This window comes from Crocodylus porosus, unplaced genomic scaffold (assembly GCF_001723895.1).
Source record: "Crocodylus porosus isolate Cpor-Errol unplaced genomic scaffold, CroPor_comp1, whole genome shotgun sequence".
Taxonomy (NCBI): Eukaryota; Metazoa; Chordata; order Crocodylia; family Crocodylidae; genus Crocodylus; species Crocodylus porosus.
In genome coordinates this window covers 19,526,717-19,548,474 of record NW_017728928.1, presented here as the reverse complement: position 1 = coordinate 19,548,474, position 21,758 = coordinate 19,526,717, and the positions used below count along the sequence as shown (strand labels likewise).

The 21,758-nt window shown below is 42.2% G+C and overlaps 1 protein-coding gene across 2 annotated transcripts in view; it reads right to left on the bottom strand.

The window, feature by feature from the left end:
- STX8 (syntaxin 8) overlaps positions 1-19,184 on the bottom strand; it is a 174,129-nt gene extending 154,945 nt beyond the window's left edge. For both annotated transcript variants that reach the window (XM_019542765.1, XM_019542764.1), the window contains exons 1-4: positions 19,082-19,184; positions 16,568-16,667; positions 10,166-10,260; positions 7,843-7,953 (exon numbers count right to left, since the gene is read on the bottom strand). In XM_019542765.1, coding sequence (XP_019398310.1) covers positions 7,843-7,953; positions 10,166-10,260; positions 16,568-16,667; positions 19,082-19,098 — 323 coding nt within the window. In that variant the 5' untranslated portion in view covers positions 19,099-19,184. The remainder of the gene's footprint in view (positions 1-7,842; positions 7,954-10,165; positions 10,261-16,567; positions 16,668-19,081) is intronic.
- Between the last annotated feature and the right edge of the window lie 2,574 nt (positions 19,185-21,758).

Sequence of the window (21,758 nt, the reverse complement as noted above, 5' to 3'; positions counted from 1 at the left end):
ACCTACTGGGGTCATTTAAAAACCACAGTACACTTTGTGAAAATATGAGATACACATTCGGTACTGTCAACAAATGCCAGGCATTAAAATTGTAAAAGAAGTAGGGCTGGAAGGGACCTCCAAGGTCATCTAATCCAACCCCCTTCTTGAGGCAGGATGTTCCATGTCCAAACCGTCTCATATAAACCATAATCTAAAACTCTACATAAGACTATCGTCAACCCTGACAACATAGACATTGATCTGCCACAGATAAAGCAGAGGAAACACAGAAGCCAATGTCCTGCTTCTATAAAAGTTTGTCAATATATGCTCAAGAGATTCTGGGCAGAGGGCCAGAGGAAGGCAACCCCCCCACCCCCACGCACCTCCAGTCCATACCGATCTGACCATGGGGTAAAGTTCCTTTCTCATCCCAGTATGGAGATTGGTCTCACCCTGAGGAGAGACAAGACCCCTTTGCCAGGAACATCTGGCTTTGGTCCCAGCAGAAGCACTGGCACACACCAAAGTCCCCAGCCTTGGTTGAAGCCAACACTCAATGCCTCCAAGAGAGGCTTAAAAACACCCTGACACATGTAGCAGGAAGGGGAGGAGTAGAAGGGGGAACCAACCAGCACAGCCTAGAAGCGTGGGAAACACCCATAGTAGAGCATAAGCATGGCTACATCTAGATCATCCCCAACCACTGGCTGTCCAACCTCTTCCTGAATACCTCCAGTAATGGAGTCCACAACTTCCCTAGGCAGTCTACTTCACTGTCTCACTGTTCTAACAGTGTAGAAGTTTTCCTGGATATCCAGTACAAACCTACTTTGCCGGAACTCCAAGCCATTGGTCCACATCCTCTGCAGCAAGAGAGAAAAGGTGCTTTCCCTCTTCTTTATGGCAGCCATTCAAGTATCTAAAGAGTGCTATCATGTTTAAAAGGATGTGGAGAAGTTAGAGAGGGTGCAGAGGTTGGAAGTTAGCGGGTTCAGGACTTGTTTTCCAAACCCTTGATCATCTTTATTGCCAACCTCTGGACGCTTTCTAACTTCGCCACATTCTTTTAAAATGCAAAGCCTAGAACTGCACATAATACTTCAAGTGAGGCCTAACCAGTGCTAAGTAGAGAGTCACTATCTTACTTATTGATGCATCCCAAAACTGCATTCACATTATGCATGGCTGCACCACACTACAGACTCGTATCAAGTCTGTGATCTACCTAAACTCCCAAATCCCTTTCCACAGTGCTGTCATTCAGCCAGGTGATACCCATTTTGAATTTGTATTTTTTTGATTACTCTTCTCAAGGTGTACTATTTTGCGTTTGTCAGCACTGAACTTCATCCTGTTAGTTCTAGCTCTAGCCCAGCTTTCCAATCTGTTGAGATCTTTCTGATTTGTGCTTCTATCCTCCAACATGTTCACAACCCTTACCAGTTTTCTGTCATCCACAAACTTCGTCAAGAGTCATTCAAAAACTTCCTTGAAGAGTGCCTCATCTACTTCCTCCTCCTGATTTGGTGACCTATAAATCCACACCATTTTATCGGTGCATCTTTCACCTTTCAGCTTCACCCAAATGCATTTTGCTTCGACATCTTCCTCCTCCTGAACCAGGAAGTAGCCTGGGTATCTACTCCGCATTACTAGACCCCCTGTAATTTCAATGGAAGCCAGGGATCTTCATTTTGGTATATTTGTACGGAATCTTTGTGGACTTCTAGAGAGCTGTTTTTAGTATGGGTGCCGTAACTCCAGTATATTGTGCAGATCAAGTATTTTAGCATCTTTCAAGGTGAAAGGTGCTACAGGAGAGAGATGGTGTATGTAGTCCTGTGAACAAATGGAAGACGTGAAAATTTAAAGTTACAGTCAACTGGTCTGTCTCAAGGTCCTGCATAGATGCAATAATCTGGAGTACAGTATTCTTCCCTTCAACCCTGTTTATGAGAGACTGCATCAAATATTCTCAACTATAGGTCCCAGGCTGATAAATTCACTTCCTTTTGCAGTATCATCAGAAAATATTTTTGGTAACTGACAGGCCGTAAGACAAGTCTCTGATCAGGTAAAATTAATATCCAAATGTTGTTGCTGTAAGAAAGGATGTTTCTGGCAAGAAGCAGGTAGTGTCTTCAGAGGCACCTATATGATTTAGGAATCTCCATTTTACTTTAAACAAAAAAATCCTCAGGTATTTAAAAGCTTAAGCCTGAATTTCATTAATTTTCAGTGACTCTAAGGAGCGGAGGCATTTTTAAAAGGGAAGCTGGAGCTTTTGAAAAGGTTGCTAGGGCAGTTATCAGTGGCAACATCTGGTATCCCACAGTAGTTAAACAACCTTTCCTACATTTTGCCCAGCATTCACATACTATAGCAACAGACACCAAAGTAATGCATGTAAAATCAAATACACAATTCATTCAATTTCATTATTGCTCTCTTAGGTATATGCAAGACATCAACTACCTAGGTGCAGTTTGCTGTGGTTCACTGAGTAGCCAATAAGAAAGGATAAGGATATTCCATTCACTTGGTCTTTGCAAACACTTTGACACTCACAACTTTGAGATTCTGGAATCATTCAGTTTTTTCATTCTTCATTAGCAGAACAGCACTTCATGGTTTAATATTAATATTTTTAGTGCATGTAAGAACTTACATTAATAAGTCTACAAAAAGAAGTGGTTGGAGAAACATATTTTGCTTCTGTAAGAGTTTAATTTGAAAGAAAATACGTTCTAACTGTAATAAATATGACCCCCCTCAAAAAGCCATAAACAGCACAATCTTTCCTCTAGCAAATTTCAGATGCATCTTAATTAAGGCTGACAATGCCAGAAAGTAAAGTAATTCTATACAAAACAATGTAATACCCTGTTCTGCATTTTGGCCCGAGTTGTCACTTAGAATAAAAATTAAAAGTATTAAGGCCACTGTACTAAACAAAGTAAATAGCATTACAGCAATTTGCAAAGGATGTAAAAATCACTGAATGGTGACCAAATATAAATGGAGATTAATTCTGGTAAACCCTTCACAATTATATGCCATGGGGACATTAAATATGTGATCACTGGTGCAAGAAGGTTAATGAAGGGAATGACTGCTCTTAAAAAAAAAAGAAAAAAAAATACAGGCTGTCACATCAGGGATGGATTAGATAAAGAAAGCTGGTATAGAACCAGAGAAGTGTCACTGCTAGAACTTAATCAAACTTCATGTGTGTTTTTATGCTGTACCTCTCAGTCCCTACACTTCTAAAGAAACCTACTGCATAAAAGTCACCAATTTAACAATAATGAAAACTGATATCCTCTTTCCCTATAAATGGTGGGGGGGGGACAGACTTTGAACTGTCCTAAATTAGTGGAGCTTTTGCTTCCTTTTCAAGAAGGCATATCAGCCACTCATATTGGTTTATGTATTAATAAGTAAATATACAGGAGTCTTCTCAGAGAGTGATCCTTCATGGAAATATTTACTTACTTGTGATTTCATACATTTAAGTTAATTCAGCAATAAATGAAAAACCTAGCTGCTCTAAGATATCAAATAGATTTATGCTGCACTCTGGAGAATCACTAATCCCTAAAATAATTAAACACAAATCCATAGTTTTGCTATCTAAAATGGACTTAAACAATGACAAGATACATTTATCCAAAGGTAACACTTTACAAGTGGAAACATTTGTTTTAACTGTTTCAAACACCATATTGGAAGAGAATGGGAATGGCTCACCAAGCTGAGCAGGTTACAGCAGCAAAAGATTTAACATGTACATCATATTCTGGAATACCGTATTTACTTGATTCTAAGATTAGGAGTCGTCCCGTCCCCCCCAGCCTAAATGGGGGGGAAGCCCCTCATCTTGGAATGGAGTATGAGACGGTGGGAGAGCAGGCAGCTGCTGCCTGGCCCCACAATGCCTCTGCCAACCCCCACGCTGGGTCCCCCCTTCTGTCCCAATCTCCTCCCCCACCAGCTGAAGCTACCACAACTCAGCTGCCATGGGATCAAGCTGGAGCTGTGTTTTGTGCTCTAGGCTGAAGTGAGGATAGAGAAGAGGCAAGGCAAGGGGCAGAGGCAGCAAGCAGGCAGGCATAAGTGGACCAAGTGAGGAGGAGAAAGGATAGGTGGCCTGGAGGCAAGTGCTTGACCCCCAGCCCTCCAATCACCCGATTCCCCCCTCCTGATGGTCCCACATGACCTGGCCCCCTACTGTCTGCTCCCCTCCTCCTCCCGACCGCAACAGTGTGGAGGGAAGAATTTAATATGACCTTCCAATAAGCAGACTCTATAGATGGAAAATTATAACAAATTTATGATGTTTTCCACGCACAGAATCTATTCATGGGGGAGGGATGGGGTTTAAATTCAGGGTCCTATTGGATTCGGGTACATACCTCAACAGACAATGCAGTGTGGCCCTTCACTACCACTAGGTTCTTATTACTAACCCCATGCAGAAGTCTATCAAGTGAATGGAGAGTCCCCAGATATGTCAGACTCCCAGAGAGCAATATGGGAAAGGACATGTATCCACCTCACCCCAAGATCAGGAACAGCAGCCAATTTGTTTCTGCATTAGTGCTGAACAGCCTCTTTAAAAGGGCTTAAAACAAAATATGAACACACACTCCCATTGGTGGATCCATGATTGCAGTGACAACGGTGCAGCCATACCCCCTTCAGCAGTGTGATACACGTGCAGTAAAGCAAGTTTACTGTACATGCAACACACCACCAAAGGGGGTGCAACTGCAACTGCTCTCTATGATCCTGGATACTAGTGAGCTCTCTGGGATTACCAGCACATCAGCACAGTTCCTGCTGGGAGTTCTGCATGTATAAAGAGCTCTATGAGCTCACCAGCTGGTCAGCAGAGGGTCTGTCTCCTTCTCATTCCCTCAAATTCAGCTGTAGGAGAAAGGAAGAGAGGGGACAAGTGACAGCAGTGTGCAGCCCCTGGACTCTAGAGCCAGCCTGCATGGGGAACAATGGCTGAGCATACCGCCAGCCACTCCTGCCTTCCATTGCTCTGCTGCTGAATCTGGGGGCAAAGAGGAAGAAAAGAAAGAGTGAACAGAAGCAGTGCTCACTCCTTGTGCTCCACAGCTGCTTGAAGGCCAGGACTCTGAAAAGACCCCCAGCAGAAGCTCCCCTGATAAGTTGTTGAGCTCTAAGAGTGCACAGAGCATGTGATGTACAAAGCGGGGGCAGGAGGGGAGGATTCAACCATGCTGCTGCACCCCCTCCGAATCCATCCTTGTGAACTGCCTTTCAAAACAGCACACCAGTGTGACCTTATAGTAACTGCTACTTGAACAGGAGAGAAATTATCAGTTCCAACTTACTAACTACTAATATTAATTATTAAGTACAGATGTTATGTTTAACAGTAGCTAGCAACACTCATTTGAAAATGCAATTTTCTTAAGGTGACACCTTTCTTTAGCTTCCTACATGACTTCTGCATACTTTTGAGAACAAATACTCATACCAGGGGGGAAAAAGAAAATAAAAAAACTCTTCAAAGCTCTTCATCAAAAGGAATCACTCCTTTCTTCATAAGCACAGAGGGCTTCAAAATATGTAAGTCTTCTCTCACAATGACAATAGCCAACAAAGCACCACAGGGAATACGATGCTTCAACATCAGGGCATGTACAAATGGACTGATGCATATATTCAAAACCAAAGCTGTACACAGGCAAGGTTGTCTCTACAGAGACTGGATTTTGCACGTATCAGATGTCTGCAACCCAGTCATGGGTTAAGCACTACTAGGAGCCTCACAGTCACGCTGTTTTCATCTCACAAGTGTATTTAAATCCTTGTCTAAAGGGTCTAGTGTCAGTTAACATTTATTATATTGGTGTTGCATTAGTTATGTAGGTTCATATGCCCATGCAGTTGTGTTTATATTTTTAAAGACTGCATGTATACATACAGCAAGGTCCTTTCATTACAAAAGAATTTACCAGCTTCAACTGAAATCCAGACTATGCACTGACCACGGAAACAGGCAAGCTCTACAATGATTCTACTTCTCTCCTATGTTACTGTAAAAGATAAATTATCCAACCAGAAATACAAGGGAGATTTAGAAAGGGTGCATGCAAATACCCATGTTGGACTTTGGCCAAAGCACTAAGGTTATCATTGTCCTAACCCCCTCCTCCCAAATGGGTTTTGCATCCCATTTGAAAATCTGAATCCAGAGAAGTACAATGCCTCTTAACTTTGTACCTGAATGCTGTTGCAACAGCGATTGTGATCAAATGCATCACACAGTAAATCACCAAAACGCTTCTGAAACAATCCTTGGAGACATTTCATTGAAACGTTGAAACAGTCCAGGCTAACTTATAGCATAAAGCAGCAACAGTGTAGTTTATCCCTCAGTCTTAAGAAAGGAGCGAGGAATGATAGTTTCCTCATGCAGTATTTTTTAAAAACGGATAGTCTTTCAAGGCAGATAGAAAAGCTCTTCAAATTAAAGCATTTTGAATGAGTTTCTTAGCAACAGGCACATGGGGTTATAAGTAGTTTCAAGCTACCAAAAACGTGGTGGTTCCATCACACCGCAAATCAATCAAGTAGCAAAGAGCAGCATTTTGAAGACAAAGGCTCATATTGGCATACTGCGGGAAATGGGTGAAACTGAAAAGACCGGTAGCAAGTTACTAAAAACAGCACCTCCAGTATTGCATTCTGCTCTGAGTTGAGAGTACAAGGTTTGTAAACATTTAGGATTTTAAGACTTTTTATTATAATCTTCTCTAAATTTAGTTCCTACCCATGGGCTGTTTCATAATTCAAGGACACGTGTGTTCTGTGCAACTCAGCTGCTCCTCAATTTGTGGACTGCTACAAATATCTCATGTGAACCTAGGTGACAATCCTAAATTTCAGAGTAGAAGGAAAAGTTCTAGTTTTTTTTCCAAATCAGTTAAAGCCCACAAGCGAGGTGTTATTTTCAAGAACAGGGAGAACTAGTAAAGATTCCAGCTGTAACTTTCTTAGTTGACGGAAGGAGTCTGTAAAGGAAAGAACTGCAGGAGACACCAATTTTCAGGCTAGCTATTAACTGGCAGTTACTCTGCCTGGCTATGAAGGGCTGTACATGCATACCCTGAAAATAATTCAAGTGAGAACCTATTTCTTCAGTAAGTCTGAATGACAAAAGGAAGTCCATGTCAGAGTTAATATACCAGCAATGAGGTATAATTAGAACAAGTGAAAGCTTACATGTTATAGCTATTCACTTTACTCTAAAAGCTATTCCAGTCAAGTATTATGTATTAATTAATACTGCACATATTCATAATCATACCTACCTATCCCCAGGGATGATTTGCCATAGTACATCAACCTTGATAGATACTGATCTATCCTAGATGAAAATTAAAATCCACCCACTTTTTGCTAGAGATAGAAGGTAGTATACAACAAAGAAGTACCTTGGAGTAAAACAAAATGTAGACTTAATATTTTTATTTCAGATAAATCAAAACCTATGGACTAGGAACAATATATATGGTTCATGTAAGAGATCTAGTCAAATTCTAGAAACCCACAAAAATAGAAGTGTAAAAGCCCTATCAGACAATACTCATTTTTCACCTTGAAACGAAGTAATCTTTCATTCCCCCACCCTCCCAGAGGATGTGTATGTTAAAATGACACAAAATAATAAAGGCATAAACTGTCATGCCTCAGTAAATCAAGCTGTAGTTTGCTACATACATGGATGAAAACAAAAATCAAGAGAAGCATTCAAAGTACTGTCTTCATATTCAAAAAACATCCCCAGTCTGCTCCTTGAAGGTGGCAGTATCCTACCTTATCACATCTGTTTCTGTACCATCATTCTTATAGGACGCTTGAAGTTGTCTTTGTCGTGTGAGAAGGTCATCCAGTAAGCTTTGCCTTCTATCCCCCTCCAGCTGAGTTCTGGAGCCATATGGTTAAGGTCCAAACACAGAAATAAAATAGGACTTAAAGTTTTTATTTTCAGTATTAATAGCATCATGCACAGAAGTCAGATGTTACAGTAATATTAAAAAAGTCAGAAAATGAGAATCTTCAAAGAACAATAGAGTAAAACAGCCTGAAAAAGAAGACTCCACTTCATGTGAAGAAGAGTTGCAACTCTTTTTCATACCTGATAGTCAAGTCTCAGGACTCTTAAGACACCTGGCATACCCTTTTCACACCTACATAGCAGTGGAATATCTCCACTCATCATCACTTGTCATAAGTATATTTGTTACTTATAGTTCCTTAAAGAAAGGCTGCATCTTGAGAAAGTGATCTAGAAAGCTCAAATTTCTTGGGGAGGGATGGTTTCAGGGTTTTTGCAAAAAATAAAATCACTCAAAACATGCATATGACATTCTTCTCAGGCTCTCTCATTTAAGAGAGTATCATTTAAAGAGCTGTATTTAACATGCACAGAAACATTATTAGTTCTAGAATCCTAGCATGCAATAGTAAGTTGGATATACTAAACTCAACAAGGTAAGGATAAAGTTTCTGCTGCACTCATTATACAAGGCACAGCACATTTTTATTTTTAATCGAAATTACAATATAAACAATGGCCACAAAATTGACTTTATATGTTGGATTAAGCCTGGCACTCAGCACATTTATCATTTCACTAAGGGTGAGGCTGATAACATGGATCTAGTGGGAAGTCTTCTGCAGAATTCAGACAATCACAAAAAATGTATTTAAATGATGTGTTTAATAATGTATTTCCATGTACATCACAAGAACTCCTCAATAGCAGCTGAAACAGGGCTTGTTGCTTTAAAAAAATAATCAATTAATTCAATGAGTCTGAATGACAAGGTTGCTGGAGTACTGCCATTTTTAGAGGTTGTTCAGTTTTTTTTAAATAAACTTAGAGATAACCCTTGTAAACAACTATTAGTCCTGTTCCTAAAAAAAAAGTTTAACTGCAATGTAAGCATGTGCATAGCCGTAACAACTTATATTTGCTTTCTTACATAGCAGTGGCATTTATCTGCTCCATGGGAGTCATTTGAAAAGAAAATTTTACACACTCCACTCAGTGCAGCATTATGAAAGTTCATGTTTAGGAAAGATTTACACTGCAGTAAGCTTGAACTTAATTGCAATTAAAACAGTAGGATTTATAAGGTTCCCCCCCCAAATAAGAATTTAAATCCCTACACAACTCAGTCTTTCTACTGACTGCACAAAGCCTAGGCATCTATATACCTGAACTGCTCCGCTGTCACCAGGCACAAGATTTTTTTTTGGGTGCTGAGACACCCAAGTTGAAGCATCTTTCTACAACTTATATCAAGCATGCCTCCACTAAAGTGCAGGGAGTCACTAAAATGAATGTGGCCTCATGCATGCATTTCTGATCCTCTATACCAATATGGGATACTTTCAAACACCTGGCTGCTGTTACATGTCCCTGTTACACATGTGTGGGGAAAGAAAAGGAATGACAGCTAGGTCATAACATGCATTCCAAAGCACAGAAGAACAAGGAAAGTTAGACAGCCATGAAATTACGTTTTACCCATCCACACCTTCTCTATCATTTGTCTGAGAAGCTACTCTATGACCCTATATTTTGTCCATAGACGTTTCCTCCATGTTAGTGATGTACTTGAGCAAAGTTGCTGCTGAGGTTTGTTTTTTTTTTTTTTAATGGATGTGCTTCTTCAGGGAGATAGACATACCTGTTCATACAGAGACCTTAAATTCTCCCTACCCCATGAAGCAGAAGGAACCCACTTTTCTACACTGGCTTCTCCTAAGGTGCCAATAGTACAGCGACCTGAAACGTCTTTTTAAACAGAAAAAAATGAACCTGAGAAAACCTACAAGCAAACAATGTCTCAAACCAAGAACATCAGTGTCAACAGGATTTCACCACTGGGAACTGTACAATATTTAAAATAAGTACTTGAAACAGAAGTTAAGATTGCCAGCAACAACTAGTAATTAGGTCTTCCTCAAACTGTGCGTGGGGAGGTGGGAGGGGAAAAGGAGGGGGAGAGAGAAGAAGGAAAAAAAAAAGAAAAAAGATTGTGGAGCCACTTCCTTCCCATAAAAGCCTGTTTTTCCACCCACTCTTAAGATACCGGAAAGAATGCTGAAATACTGTTTACATGGATACATTTGGTGTGTTGATACAGCTTGAAGCAGTAAGTCCTTCAGATGGTTGATCTTTTCCTTGAGATTCTGCAACAATGACCTTATTGCCACATTAAGCTGAAGGAAGAAAAATAAAAGAGAAAAGATTTTTTTTCCAGATTACACTACAATTCTACAAGCAGTAGTACCATATTATAGATGGTGGACTAATACAAGCCCAACTGTGTATCACATCACAGGATTTCCTTCTAAATCACCAGAGAGCTGATGAGAGACCATATCGAGGACTGGATGTATACAGTATTATTAATGCATTGCAATATCGACCTTTCCTTTTTCTACAGTCAGGTCCCTCTCCAGACTCCTTTTAGTGTTGCTCATTGTCAGAGGTTCAAAGGCTCCCTCTTCTGGTTCTCTTAAAGCTTTGACCAATATCTCCTAGACTTTCATTTCTATTCCATTTCAGGTTTCCTTATAATTTTGTTCACTGTTTCCCTTTGGTCTCTCCAGACAATTGATTAACAATGTGTGTCCATAATGCTTGTGCAAGGTTCTTCAGTTTGCTATTTTTATTAAAAGAATACCAAAAATGTTATTCTTCTTCATGCTAGCAAACATCCATCTTTGCATTCTCTAACTTTCCTCTTAATCACAATCTTTTATTGGTGTTATTATTATTGCTGTTTTTGTTGTATTTAATGAGATAATTACTGCTTCCTTCTCCTAGACATTATTCTCTTTGAATCAGCTAAGCACAGCGTACCTTAAGAAACACATTAATTATAACTGCATTGTAATAAACAATGACTGTAAATAATAGCTGCAATTATTACAACTAATTACAGGCTTCCATATTACTTAAAGATGCTTCTTGTTCACAAAGGAATAACTATACTGTGGCCATCATTCACACAGATAGCAAAGGTAGCTTAGCAGTAAGGATATATCCATTCATGAGCAGAGCAAAAATGACCACTCTGTCCTATCGCTGCTACTCACCAACAACTTAGTCCTCTCAGCATTTGCTAGTCACATATTCAGCACCAACAAGACTCCTCAACTTCAGCACCTCTCTCCAGCAAGCACTGGCATTCTTTATAGCCTTAACAGCCTCTCCCCCTAAAGGACTATTTAAAAAGGCTCAAGCTGTAGCTTTCTACTCGACTCCCCCCTGAAAGGCAATCCAAATGCCATTACAAATTATTTGTTATATATTAAACTGTCCTTGTTAACTGCAGAGAGGTGAGGAGTGGGATTTTCAAAAGTGCCTAACAGTTACAAACCTAAATCTCACCAACTTGGGCTTCTAAATGTATCAGGCACTTCTGAAATTCCTATCAGATAGGATGCTGAGAGCATAGGTCAGAAGTGGAGACAGCCATGCTTGCTGCAAGCACACTGCTCAACATTTCTGCAGATAAGCAGCCAGAGGAGAGACCTGTGCAATCCACATGAAGTTGAAAAAAGTCAAGCAGTTATATAAAACAGCACTGGCCAAACTCTTGAAAGAGGGATTCCCTCTCAATAAACATGAAACCAACTGCACAGCCCTCCTGCCCGCCCACACGGTACAAGAGGCTTTAATTTAATGAACAGATTCTTCTTACTCTGGCTGACTGGGAATCCCATGGCCTGACAACTGTTACATTTTTTGCAGACTAAGTGCAACTAATGGTAACAGGTAAAATATTAAAGGAATTTTTCCTGGGAGAAAAATGGCTGGCTGACCACAAAAATGGCAGATCCATGACAAAGAAGCTGTCTCTCAAAAGGCAGCCATTTCAAACAGCAACTTCCCTGGCTTACCAAGAAAAATTCCGTGTGTGGCCAAACCTTAAACCACTGATTCTCAACCAAGGGAAGCGCTAGCAGCATCCTGGCATGCCTTGAGATCCTTTCAAGAGTGCTGCAAGATGCTTTGCAATGTTAGCACTCTTGGGCGTGCAAACATGAATCACAAGATAAACCTAGAGTTTTCAACTAGAAATTCACACTGTTTTAAAACATTGTCTTGTTGTGGTCTTTTCTGACTTCTCTGCAATACACAAACCGCTCCATTTTTTTCTGTAGTCAAAAAATGAGTGAGAAGTGAAAGCTGGAATTTTCCAAAGGGTGCCTTGAGCTGAATAAGGGGTGCCACAAACCAAGCCAGGGGTGCCTTAAGTCTTTGTCCTTTTCCCCTTCCAAGGCGATGGGAGAAGGGAAGGAGAGCAGAGGGCTACATGATAGTCCAACAGGGAGCTGCCAGGGAGGTTCGCAAGCTGCCCTGTTTCCATTCCCACCCAAAAGCTAGCTGCTAGCTAGTTCTAGTCTCTTGCCTCCTACTTCACAGCCCTGAAGGCTCTTGAGCTCTTTTTAAAGTCATAGATCTACTCATGTAGATGAGTTGTCAGCAGCAGCTGGGGTTTCAGCTTCAGTTAAGCAAGAAAGGGAGAATGAGTTAGTTGATGATTAGCCTCTGTCCCTGCTCTATGCAGCCATAACTCTGGAAGTGTTTTTTTTCCACCCCCTTCATTCTGCCATTCAAAAACAAGGTGCATATTATACTGCAGAATATGTTGCATGTGAGAAAACATGGCAATTTATTCAGGGTTGACTAACTTTCGTGGTTCCTCAGTTTCATTAAGGAAAACAGTGTTTAAGCATTTTCTAAACATAACTTACACTCTGCAAAGAGATTACATCTCCCCAAGTCAATGAACATCTCCCTTTAACAACACTATGGCATCAACCAAAATTTTGCCCCAGTTGAAATCCATATCCATAGGAGTTTTACCACTGACCATTTTGAGTAGTCTCAAGCAGTCGGAGTGCATCTGAAAGTCTTACCTTTTAACTTCTAACTAACTTCTATACTCTGTTTTTATCCCATTTTAAATGGGATAAAAAGCCTGGCATGGCTCTATGAGCATTCATGGGGATTGGAAAAGGGCCAATGTGGTCCCCATTTACAAGAAGGGGAGAAAAGAGGACCCCGGCAGTTATAGGCCACTCAGTCTTACCTCCATCCCTGGGAAGACCTTTGAGAAAATTATTAAGGGGCATATCTGCAAGGGCCCAGCTAGGGAGGTAATGCTCAGAGGCAACCACCATGGGTTCACTGAGGGCAGGTCCTGCCTAACTAACCTGGTTTCTTTTTATGATCAGGTCACAAAGTCTGTGGATGAGGGTGTCAGGGTGGATATCATCTTCCTGGACCTTAAGAAGGCCTTTGACATGTTTTCCCATCACATTCTCTTAAAAAACTAGGTGACTGCAGCATTGATGCCTACACAGTCAGATGGGTGGCAAATTGGCAAGACAGTCACACCCAGAGGGCGGTGGTGGATGGGTTGTTTTTGACCTCGAGGGATGTGAGCAGTGGAGTTGCCCAGGGCTTGGTCCTGGAGTCTGTACTGTTCAACATCTTTATCAGCAATCTGGATGTGGAAAGCATGCTGTCCAAATCTGCTGATGACACCAAGTTGTGGGCCAAGATGGGCACGCTGGAGGGGAGGGACAGAATCCAGCTAGATCTAGACAGTTACAGAGGTGGGCAGATAAGAATAGGATGGAATTCAATGCAGACAAGTGCAAGGTACTGCATCTAAGGAGAAGGAACCAGCAACACACCTAATTGGCTGGAGGACCACACCCAGAGAGTGGTGGTGTACAGGTCTTATTTGACCTAGAGGGATGCGGGCAGTGGGGCTCCACAGGATTTGGTCCTCGGGCCCTCACTGCTCAACATCTTCATCAGTGACTTGCAAGAGGGGGTAAAAAGCACCCTGTTCAAATTCGCAGATGACACTAAGATGTGGGGGGATGTGGGCACGCTAGAAGGAAGCAACAGGCTACAATTGGACCTGGACAGATTACAGGGGTGGGCAGATGAGAACTGGATGAGTTTCAACATTGGCAAGTGCAGGGTACTGCACCTGGGAGGGAAGAACCAGTAACATACCTATAGGCTGGGGAACTCCCTTCTCTTCAGTGCAGAGGCAGAAAGGGAACTTGGAGTCATCATTGATGCCAAAATGAACATGGGCTGACAGTGTGGAGACGCGGTCAGGGAGGCCAGCCGTACCCTGTCATGCATCCACAGATGCATCTCGAGCAGGTCCAGGGAGATGATCCTCCCCTTCAAGGTGACACTGGTCAGGCTGCAGTTGGAGTACTGCCTCCAGTTCTGGGCACCACACTTCAGGAGGAATGTGGACAGCATGGAGAGGGTCCAGAGGAGGCCACTCGTATGATCAGGGGGCAGCAGGGAAGGCCCTACGAGGAGAGGCTACAAGACCTGAACCTGTTCAGCCTCCACAAGAGAAGGCTGAGGGGGGATCTGGTGGCCTGTTGCAAACTAGTCAAAGGGGACCAGCAGGCATTGGGGGAGTCCCTGTTCCTCCGAGCACTAGCAGGAGTGACCAGGAAAATCGGTCACAAGCTGGCAGAGGGTAGATTCAGGCTAGACATCAGGAGACATTACTTTACAGTTAGGGCTGCCAGGCTCTAGAATGGGCTCCCAAGGGAGGTGGTGCTCTCTCCTACCTTAGGGGTCTTCAAGAGGAGGCTGGACAGATATTTGGCTGAGGTGATATGACCCCGGCACCCATTCCTGCCCGGGACAGGGGGTCAGACCTGATGATTTGTTGAGGTCCCTTCTGACACCTAAGCACTATGATACTATGACATTTCTAGTGGTAAAATACTATAAAGTTGTGTTGACATTTTCCCTACCAGGCAAAGACATTTTTTCTGTAAAACTTTCACTAGCCATAGAAAATGTGGTTGCTCAGCCGCAGATTTCTCAACATGAGTGCCTGTTATGACAACAAATATTTCATTGTCAGAACTGTTGTTTATAATAGAATCAAACACAGCCAAATACTTCTCTTTAAAAACTGTTCCAAGAGCAAATTCCTCTTACCCTATTAAACACAAAACATGGAAAAATTTCTTCATAGAATCACTTAGGTCAACTATATAATGTTTTCATTACACACAAGCTACAAAGCTTACACTACAAGAGAGGTTATCAGACAATAATTATACAGCCCATTTTATTTTATTTTTTTTTAAACAGGACATTGCAGTAAATGAGGCAATACTCTTTGCCTTCTCTAAATACTGATGATTTAATAAATACGAGTTCTTACTTTGCCTGCCTGTACAGCCACACTAAATCTGTAAAAGTAAATCATTTCTGCAATTCAGTGGAGTGTCAGCTTGATAATTCCAAATATTTTTTTGTTCCAAAATTGGCCTTAATTACAATTAGCCAAGAGTCAGAGCTAACTAGCCCATCTGCCACATAATAGCACATACACTGCAATAAACTAGAACCAAAAGTAAACATTTTTTCAGCTCTGGAAATTTATGCTACATGCGGAGTCCCAGATTTTCCACCCCAAAAGTTAGTTATTTTACCCAAGAACCCTTTCTAAAATAAATGTTACAGCTGGATTTAGGAGGAGATTCCCAAGTCAATTCTGTTAGCATTGTTCTTAAAAAACCAACTTCCTGCATAGCTATGAAAAATACACAAAGCTATGAACCTGGTTAAGAATTAGCGAGAATGGAGAATACGTAAAAAAAAAATTAAATACGTTTCATTTTATTAGAAATATTAATACTGGTCATCACCCAAATGCCATGGGATTAAGATTTCTGAAATAATTCTTACAAACTGTGAAAACACCTGGCTAGAGAGGTATTTAGTGTCCACAATGAAAGCTATCCCTCATGAGTGACAACAGAGAGAGGATCTGAATAAGTATTAAGGGCACATGTATTGTAACAGATCACATGTAGATTGATTGAATCTAGAAACTGAAAAGCTTGGAAAAAAAAAAAGATTCTATATTTTAAAACTTAGGTGTGTGCACCATAACACATGCTATTCCATTGTTCTGATAACCTCATCCAAGAGCTTTTCTTACAGCAGAGTAAATTTGATGACAGCCTCAAGTGATTCAGAATGTCTGACATGCACCACACTAAGGATTTATCAATTTTAATGATTTTTTTAAAACACAGTAATATTAAATACAAGGTAAGCAGAAGCTCTATTCTGATTTTCATTGTATAAACCTTAAACATTTTTTTAAATTACATGCTTATCATAATGAAATAGTTATTGCAACATTGCTTAAGATTCATATATTTGAAAGCCAGATAAACCATTAGATCTCTAATCTGACCGTCTGCAAAATCCAAGTCATAGAATTTCATTCAGTTACCTCTGCATTGGGTTACTTTATTTAGCTAAAACATATCTTACAATTTTACACTCAATCTTGAATTTAAGGTAATGAACCTGCCATAGCAAGCTTCAACTTCCTGAACAAAGCTAAAGTTTTAATATTGCATTAATTTATAATGAAATGCAAAATTTAAGCTGAAAGAAAAATTCACAAACATTACATCTTTCATGAAGGTATGGTACCTTTGATGAACTTTCCCCATTTCTTTGACAACGGTTACGTTCCTGGATCTTTTCAGCGATCTCTTGTGCAATGTGACAAGTGGAATCATACATCAACAGCCTAAAAGTAAAAAAAGATTCAAATTTAAGAAAAGTTCTCCAAGTGACAACCACTGCCGGACTTCCTGGTTTCAATCTCTGTTCTGTTAGTCAAGACTGAGCTTTGGATAGATTTTCCTTTTCAGAAAGTGTTTAAGATTTGAGATACTAAAAACAAAGAAGCCAAACACAAAGTAGTTTCACTTCTAAAACTAAAGGTATCAATAGTAACATTTCTTGCAAATGTCACTGCCAGCTTTCAAAATCACTGGAGTAGCCACAGCATGGGGAGGTGCTGAAGCCAGCAGATGAGGAGTTAGGGTCTTGGGTGAAGTAGGCAGAGAGAGGGCAGCCAGGACTGTATCAGTGCTCACTTGCTTTTCTGCCACCAATTGTTATGTCTACTGGGGCCCAAGGGCCCAGATTCTGTGGCAGGTCACTCTCTTGGACCATTCCCTACAACTTCCAGATGCCCACAAGTAGCTCAGTAGGCTGGATCCTATGTATGGGCACATGTTTGAGACTCCTGATTTTAAATCAACATTACATCTATGTTTCTGGTCCTCTAGAGTCAGCCACAAGTTACACCACACATAAATCAGAGACCTCAAAAGTGCTCAACCAAGTGCCCTTAGCCACTTCTAAGAAGAATGAGAGTAACAAAGAAGATTGGCAATAATCTTTGTTTAGATCAAATTGGAGCATCTTGCAGAGGGACACATATTCCTGAAAAGACTTTCCTATAGTAAAGACAAGGGCAGTTCCCATTATACCTCCCATTATACCAGGTACACACAAAAATTCCCATTCTTCCTTAGACTATTTACAACCAGCCTGGTGATGGCTCAGAAGTAAAGCAAAAGACATCAAACAAACTAATTGTGGTACCTGGCTTTTATTTACAGTACTAGCTTGCATTTTTTGATAATCAGAGAAAACAATTTTAAGTTATTATTTAGTTTATATATCACTAATAACAGCTTTGAGTTACTTTTTCCTATTACAGCATAATCTTAACATAAGTGTGATGCACTAGGACTAACTAGATGATGTTTTACTGTTAAATCAGCAGAGATAAGAAGAAAACAACAACTGTTAGGAAATGATTTCCATGTAGGGCTAACCCAGTCTCAGACAGGATGCATTTTGCATCTAACAATCATATGAATCAGGCATCAAACCCTACCTTGGAAGTGAAGTGAAGGAGGAAAGAAAAAGGGAGGATGGGGCAAGCCAAAAGGATTAAGCATGAAGGGGAATTACTCAAGGCAGCTTTATAGTTAATTTAATTTACCTCAAATGTTTATTTCCTAGTTTATATTGTTTCTTTTCTATACACTGGTAATATCAGTACTTTCCAATGGACAAACTGGCCAATTATAAATAGCTCATAAGCACGAGCACGATGCCAAAAGTACGCCAGTCTTAAAAAGATTCCTCAATAAGTTCCTTAAATAGGAGAGGAACCAGCAGGACAGTGCACGAGACTTCTGATAACCAAAACAGGAAAACTTAACATGGCCTGGAATAAAACAGAGGTAACAGCTACTTCTCTCCAGCAGAGGTTCCCAAACTTTCTTATTGCATGTTCCCTTCCAGTTTTACCAATGTTTTCCATTTTCAACCCCTTAAACACCAATTATTATACTGAAAATTAAATCTTCCATTACACAATTTCTCCCGTGTACCCCCAGAGACATCTTGCATCTCCTTAGGGCTCCACATACCAGTTTGGGAACTTCTGCCCAGGATGGAAGCAGGTGCAGGCAACCCCCACTTAGTGCTCTTAATTTGGTTCCTGAAAAACAGAGCATTAAGCTAAACTGAAAGTATATGACTATCTAAGACGGCCACCACAAGTGTTTTTAATGACCCAAGACGGCGATTGCGAGCGTTGTAATGAAATTCGCCGAGCGCTAAGTGAAATCATGGATCAATTTTAAATGAGTGTTATAGTGAAACAGCACTAAGCAAAACAGCATTAAGTGGGGGTCGCCTGGATTTCACACGCACCCATCTCCAAGGGGCAAATGGGGGTCACAGCCGGAAACCGCTTCAGACCCACGGGCTGCGTAAGCGCTTGGCACGAGCAGCAGCACCTAACCCTAACCTCCACCTCAGGCACCCACATGCGCCTCTAGGAAGCCCCCTGGCCCCTCAGGGCCTGTATCCTTCCTTCGCTCTGGGGGGACCGGCGGTCCGGGCAGGACTCTGCTCCGTCTACGAGGGGGCGCGGGAGCAAGGAGGAGAGGGGGGGTCGGAGGCTTCGCCTTCCCTTTCACAGCCCCACACGCCCACTGAGCGGCCCTGGGGACTCGGCCCCGTGCTGCCCGCGGCGTCTGCATGGGAAGCCCCTGGCCGCGCTCGCCTCCACAAGAGTGCCCTCCGCAGCCGGGGCCGGACGAACAGCCTGTCCCCTCGGCGGGCGCCGCTCACCAGGGGTCCGGAGCCATCACTGCGCCCGAGCCCCTCAGCACGGCCACGGGACACTTCCGGGTCGTATCAGCTGACTACGGCGAGCACGGAAGCTCAAACCACGGAAGGCGAAACGCGGCAGTCAGCATCACCCCTCCCACGTTCCTTCCCGCACAGCTCACAGCCAGGCAGTCGCGCATGCGCACATCGGTGCCACGTGCAAGGCACGTGGGGCTGCGCCCCTGGGTCCCTGCAGCCTTTGGCTTCTCGATGCCTCAGTCGCATTGCGTCGTGTGGGGCTTTGCACAGTGCCTGGGTGAACTGGTTTTCTTCTCAGGGTTCATCCAGCCCAGTCTTCTGCACCGCCTCGTGTGGAGGTCCTTGCTAGCCAGTCCCCACACTGATTCATTCACACAGTGGCCAGCCCTGGCCCCCACCTCCTGGCCAACTTCCTCCTGGCCCTGGCCTGCTGCCCTGTGCCTGATGCGGGCAAGGACGCTCTGGCCAGCAGGGTCCTGAGGGACTGCAGCGCTGCTTACCCTCGCCCTACAGCCCTCCCATCTCCAAGCACAGTAGCACTGACAGAGTATCCCCGGACTCATTTGAGGGCCGGTGGTGGCTATCCAGTGTACTCAGCTCAGTGTTCCCATGCCACACACTTGTTTTCAACCTCTGACCATGCTGCTATCCCTGCCTTTTATTATTGGTCCCGAGAAATCTGTTGTCCCCTGTTCCTGTGGCCTCCCTGCCTAAGGGAAGCCAATGAATGACTTGGTGGGCTGGGCCCACACATTTTTTTAAAGATGGACAGATAAGCTGCCCACAGCTATCGCTGTTTTTTTATTATTTGTCCCAAAATGTCTCCTTTTGCTGTAGCCTCCTTGCCTAAGAGAGGCCAATGAGAAACTTGGCAGGCTGGGCCCACATGATTAAAAGGTGACAAATAGGCCTGCCTAGAGATGAGCTTTATTGCACTTCAGCTTTCTTTGACAGGCCCTTGTGTCTGTTTTTCTCAAGCCTCTGCTCCTGGAGTCTTGGGAGTAAGCAGGAGTTTCAGCTTTTGTTTAAAACCAGACGTTCCCAGCCTTTGCAGCTATAGAGGAAGGCTTGCCAGCAGGCCTAGAAGGGCTTAGAAACTGGAAGGCAAGTCAAGAGTTTTGAATTTTTAAAAATATTTACTGTTCTTGAATCAATTTTGTGAGGGGGATGGGACATGACATGGTTTTTGAATGTTTGCAGGTGGCAATGCTCAGCCTGCAGAGGGGGAATTGGTCCATCAGGGTCAGTCTGGTGAGGGCCTTGAATATCAGGAAAGAGGTTTCACAGTGGACTTCAATCCAGTATCTGAGCAGACTGAAAACAGAACAGGGCAGCGGCTCTGCATGGGACAGAGCAACCAGCTGCAAAGGCCATTCCCCAGGGCTGCTGCCCTGGTTGTTTCCCCTCCATTAGGCTACTGGCACAGAGGGCAGTATTGTCAGCAATAAGCATCATCAGGCAGCGGCCCCATTTACAATCTGAATTGCTTTAAGTTTGCAAAGGGCACAGGGTTGCAATCTTAAATAAAAAGATTTGCATAATGATGCAAATTTATGGACAACCACAGGTGGAAATAGGTGTTTGTGTACCATATGCTTGCATAATGCTACAGTGTTTGGGTTGCAAACATTACAAAGGGATGTTTATTTGTTTAATACAATTGTTTTCACCAAATTATTTTTAATTCCATGTAAATATTCCTAATAAACTCAGTGATCCTTCTGTATGGAAGATAATGTGTCACCTGGTTCTTGCCCTTAGCATTTGTAGGACAAATACATTTGTGTAAATTTTGCCTTTGAATTTACCTAGCTACTATGTAACATTCAAACATTACTTTTTGTTAGATTAAAATTTGTTCAGGCCAATGAGTCTCTCTTACTGCTGACTCTGTACAAGCCCCTATGGAGCTGAGATGCTTTTTGAGCTTATGAATGCTATTATAATACCAGTATTATAGTTTGAATTCAATATTATTGAAATCTGGGGAGTGAAAGAGCTGCCCTTTGTGTAAGGTAGTTATAAGAAGCTGTGAAGCATGTTGATGGGACTAGGTAGGACTCCAGGCAAAACATGAAGATGGCAGGGTAAAGGTGCACTTTATTGACCAAGTGAATCAGAGATGTATAAGTTTTCATGAGCAAGAGATGCATGAAGATGAGTCAGGGACAGAAGGTACAGAAAGGTTAAAGTGTTCTACCAAAGGCTTTTGTGTGTTTTTGGACTTGATATCAAATCAGTGTTCCCACGTTCTTTCATGTAGGAATTGCCCTGTCTGTCCAATGTAGTAGCAGAGAGGCACTGTAGCTAAGTGATAATCTTGATAGAGGTGCAGCTGAATTAACCTTGGATGTTATAATCCATATTATTTGGTCCAGTGATGATGTGATCTGCATTGATGAGGGTGCAGAGCTTGAATCTGTGTCTGCTGAAAGGAGTGGTGCCTCAGAGTAGAGCTTAAGTAATCTGTTGCTTGAAAGACACTATTTGAGGTTGGGGAGCTGTCTGGAAGCCAAAACAGGTTGGTCCCCCATGGCTACCTTAAGATGAAAGTAATTAGCTATGATAGTCTGAAGTCAGGCAGAAGGCAGGGTAGGCTACAGAGATCTGTAGCATAAGCTTTCCTGTGCCCAAGCTCACTTCATCAGATGCTGTGAAA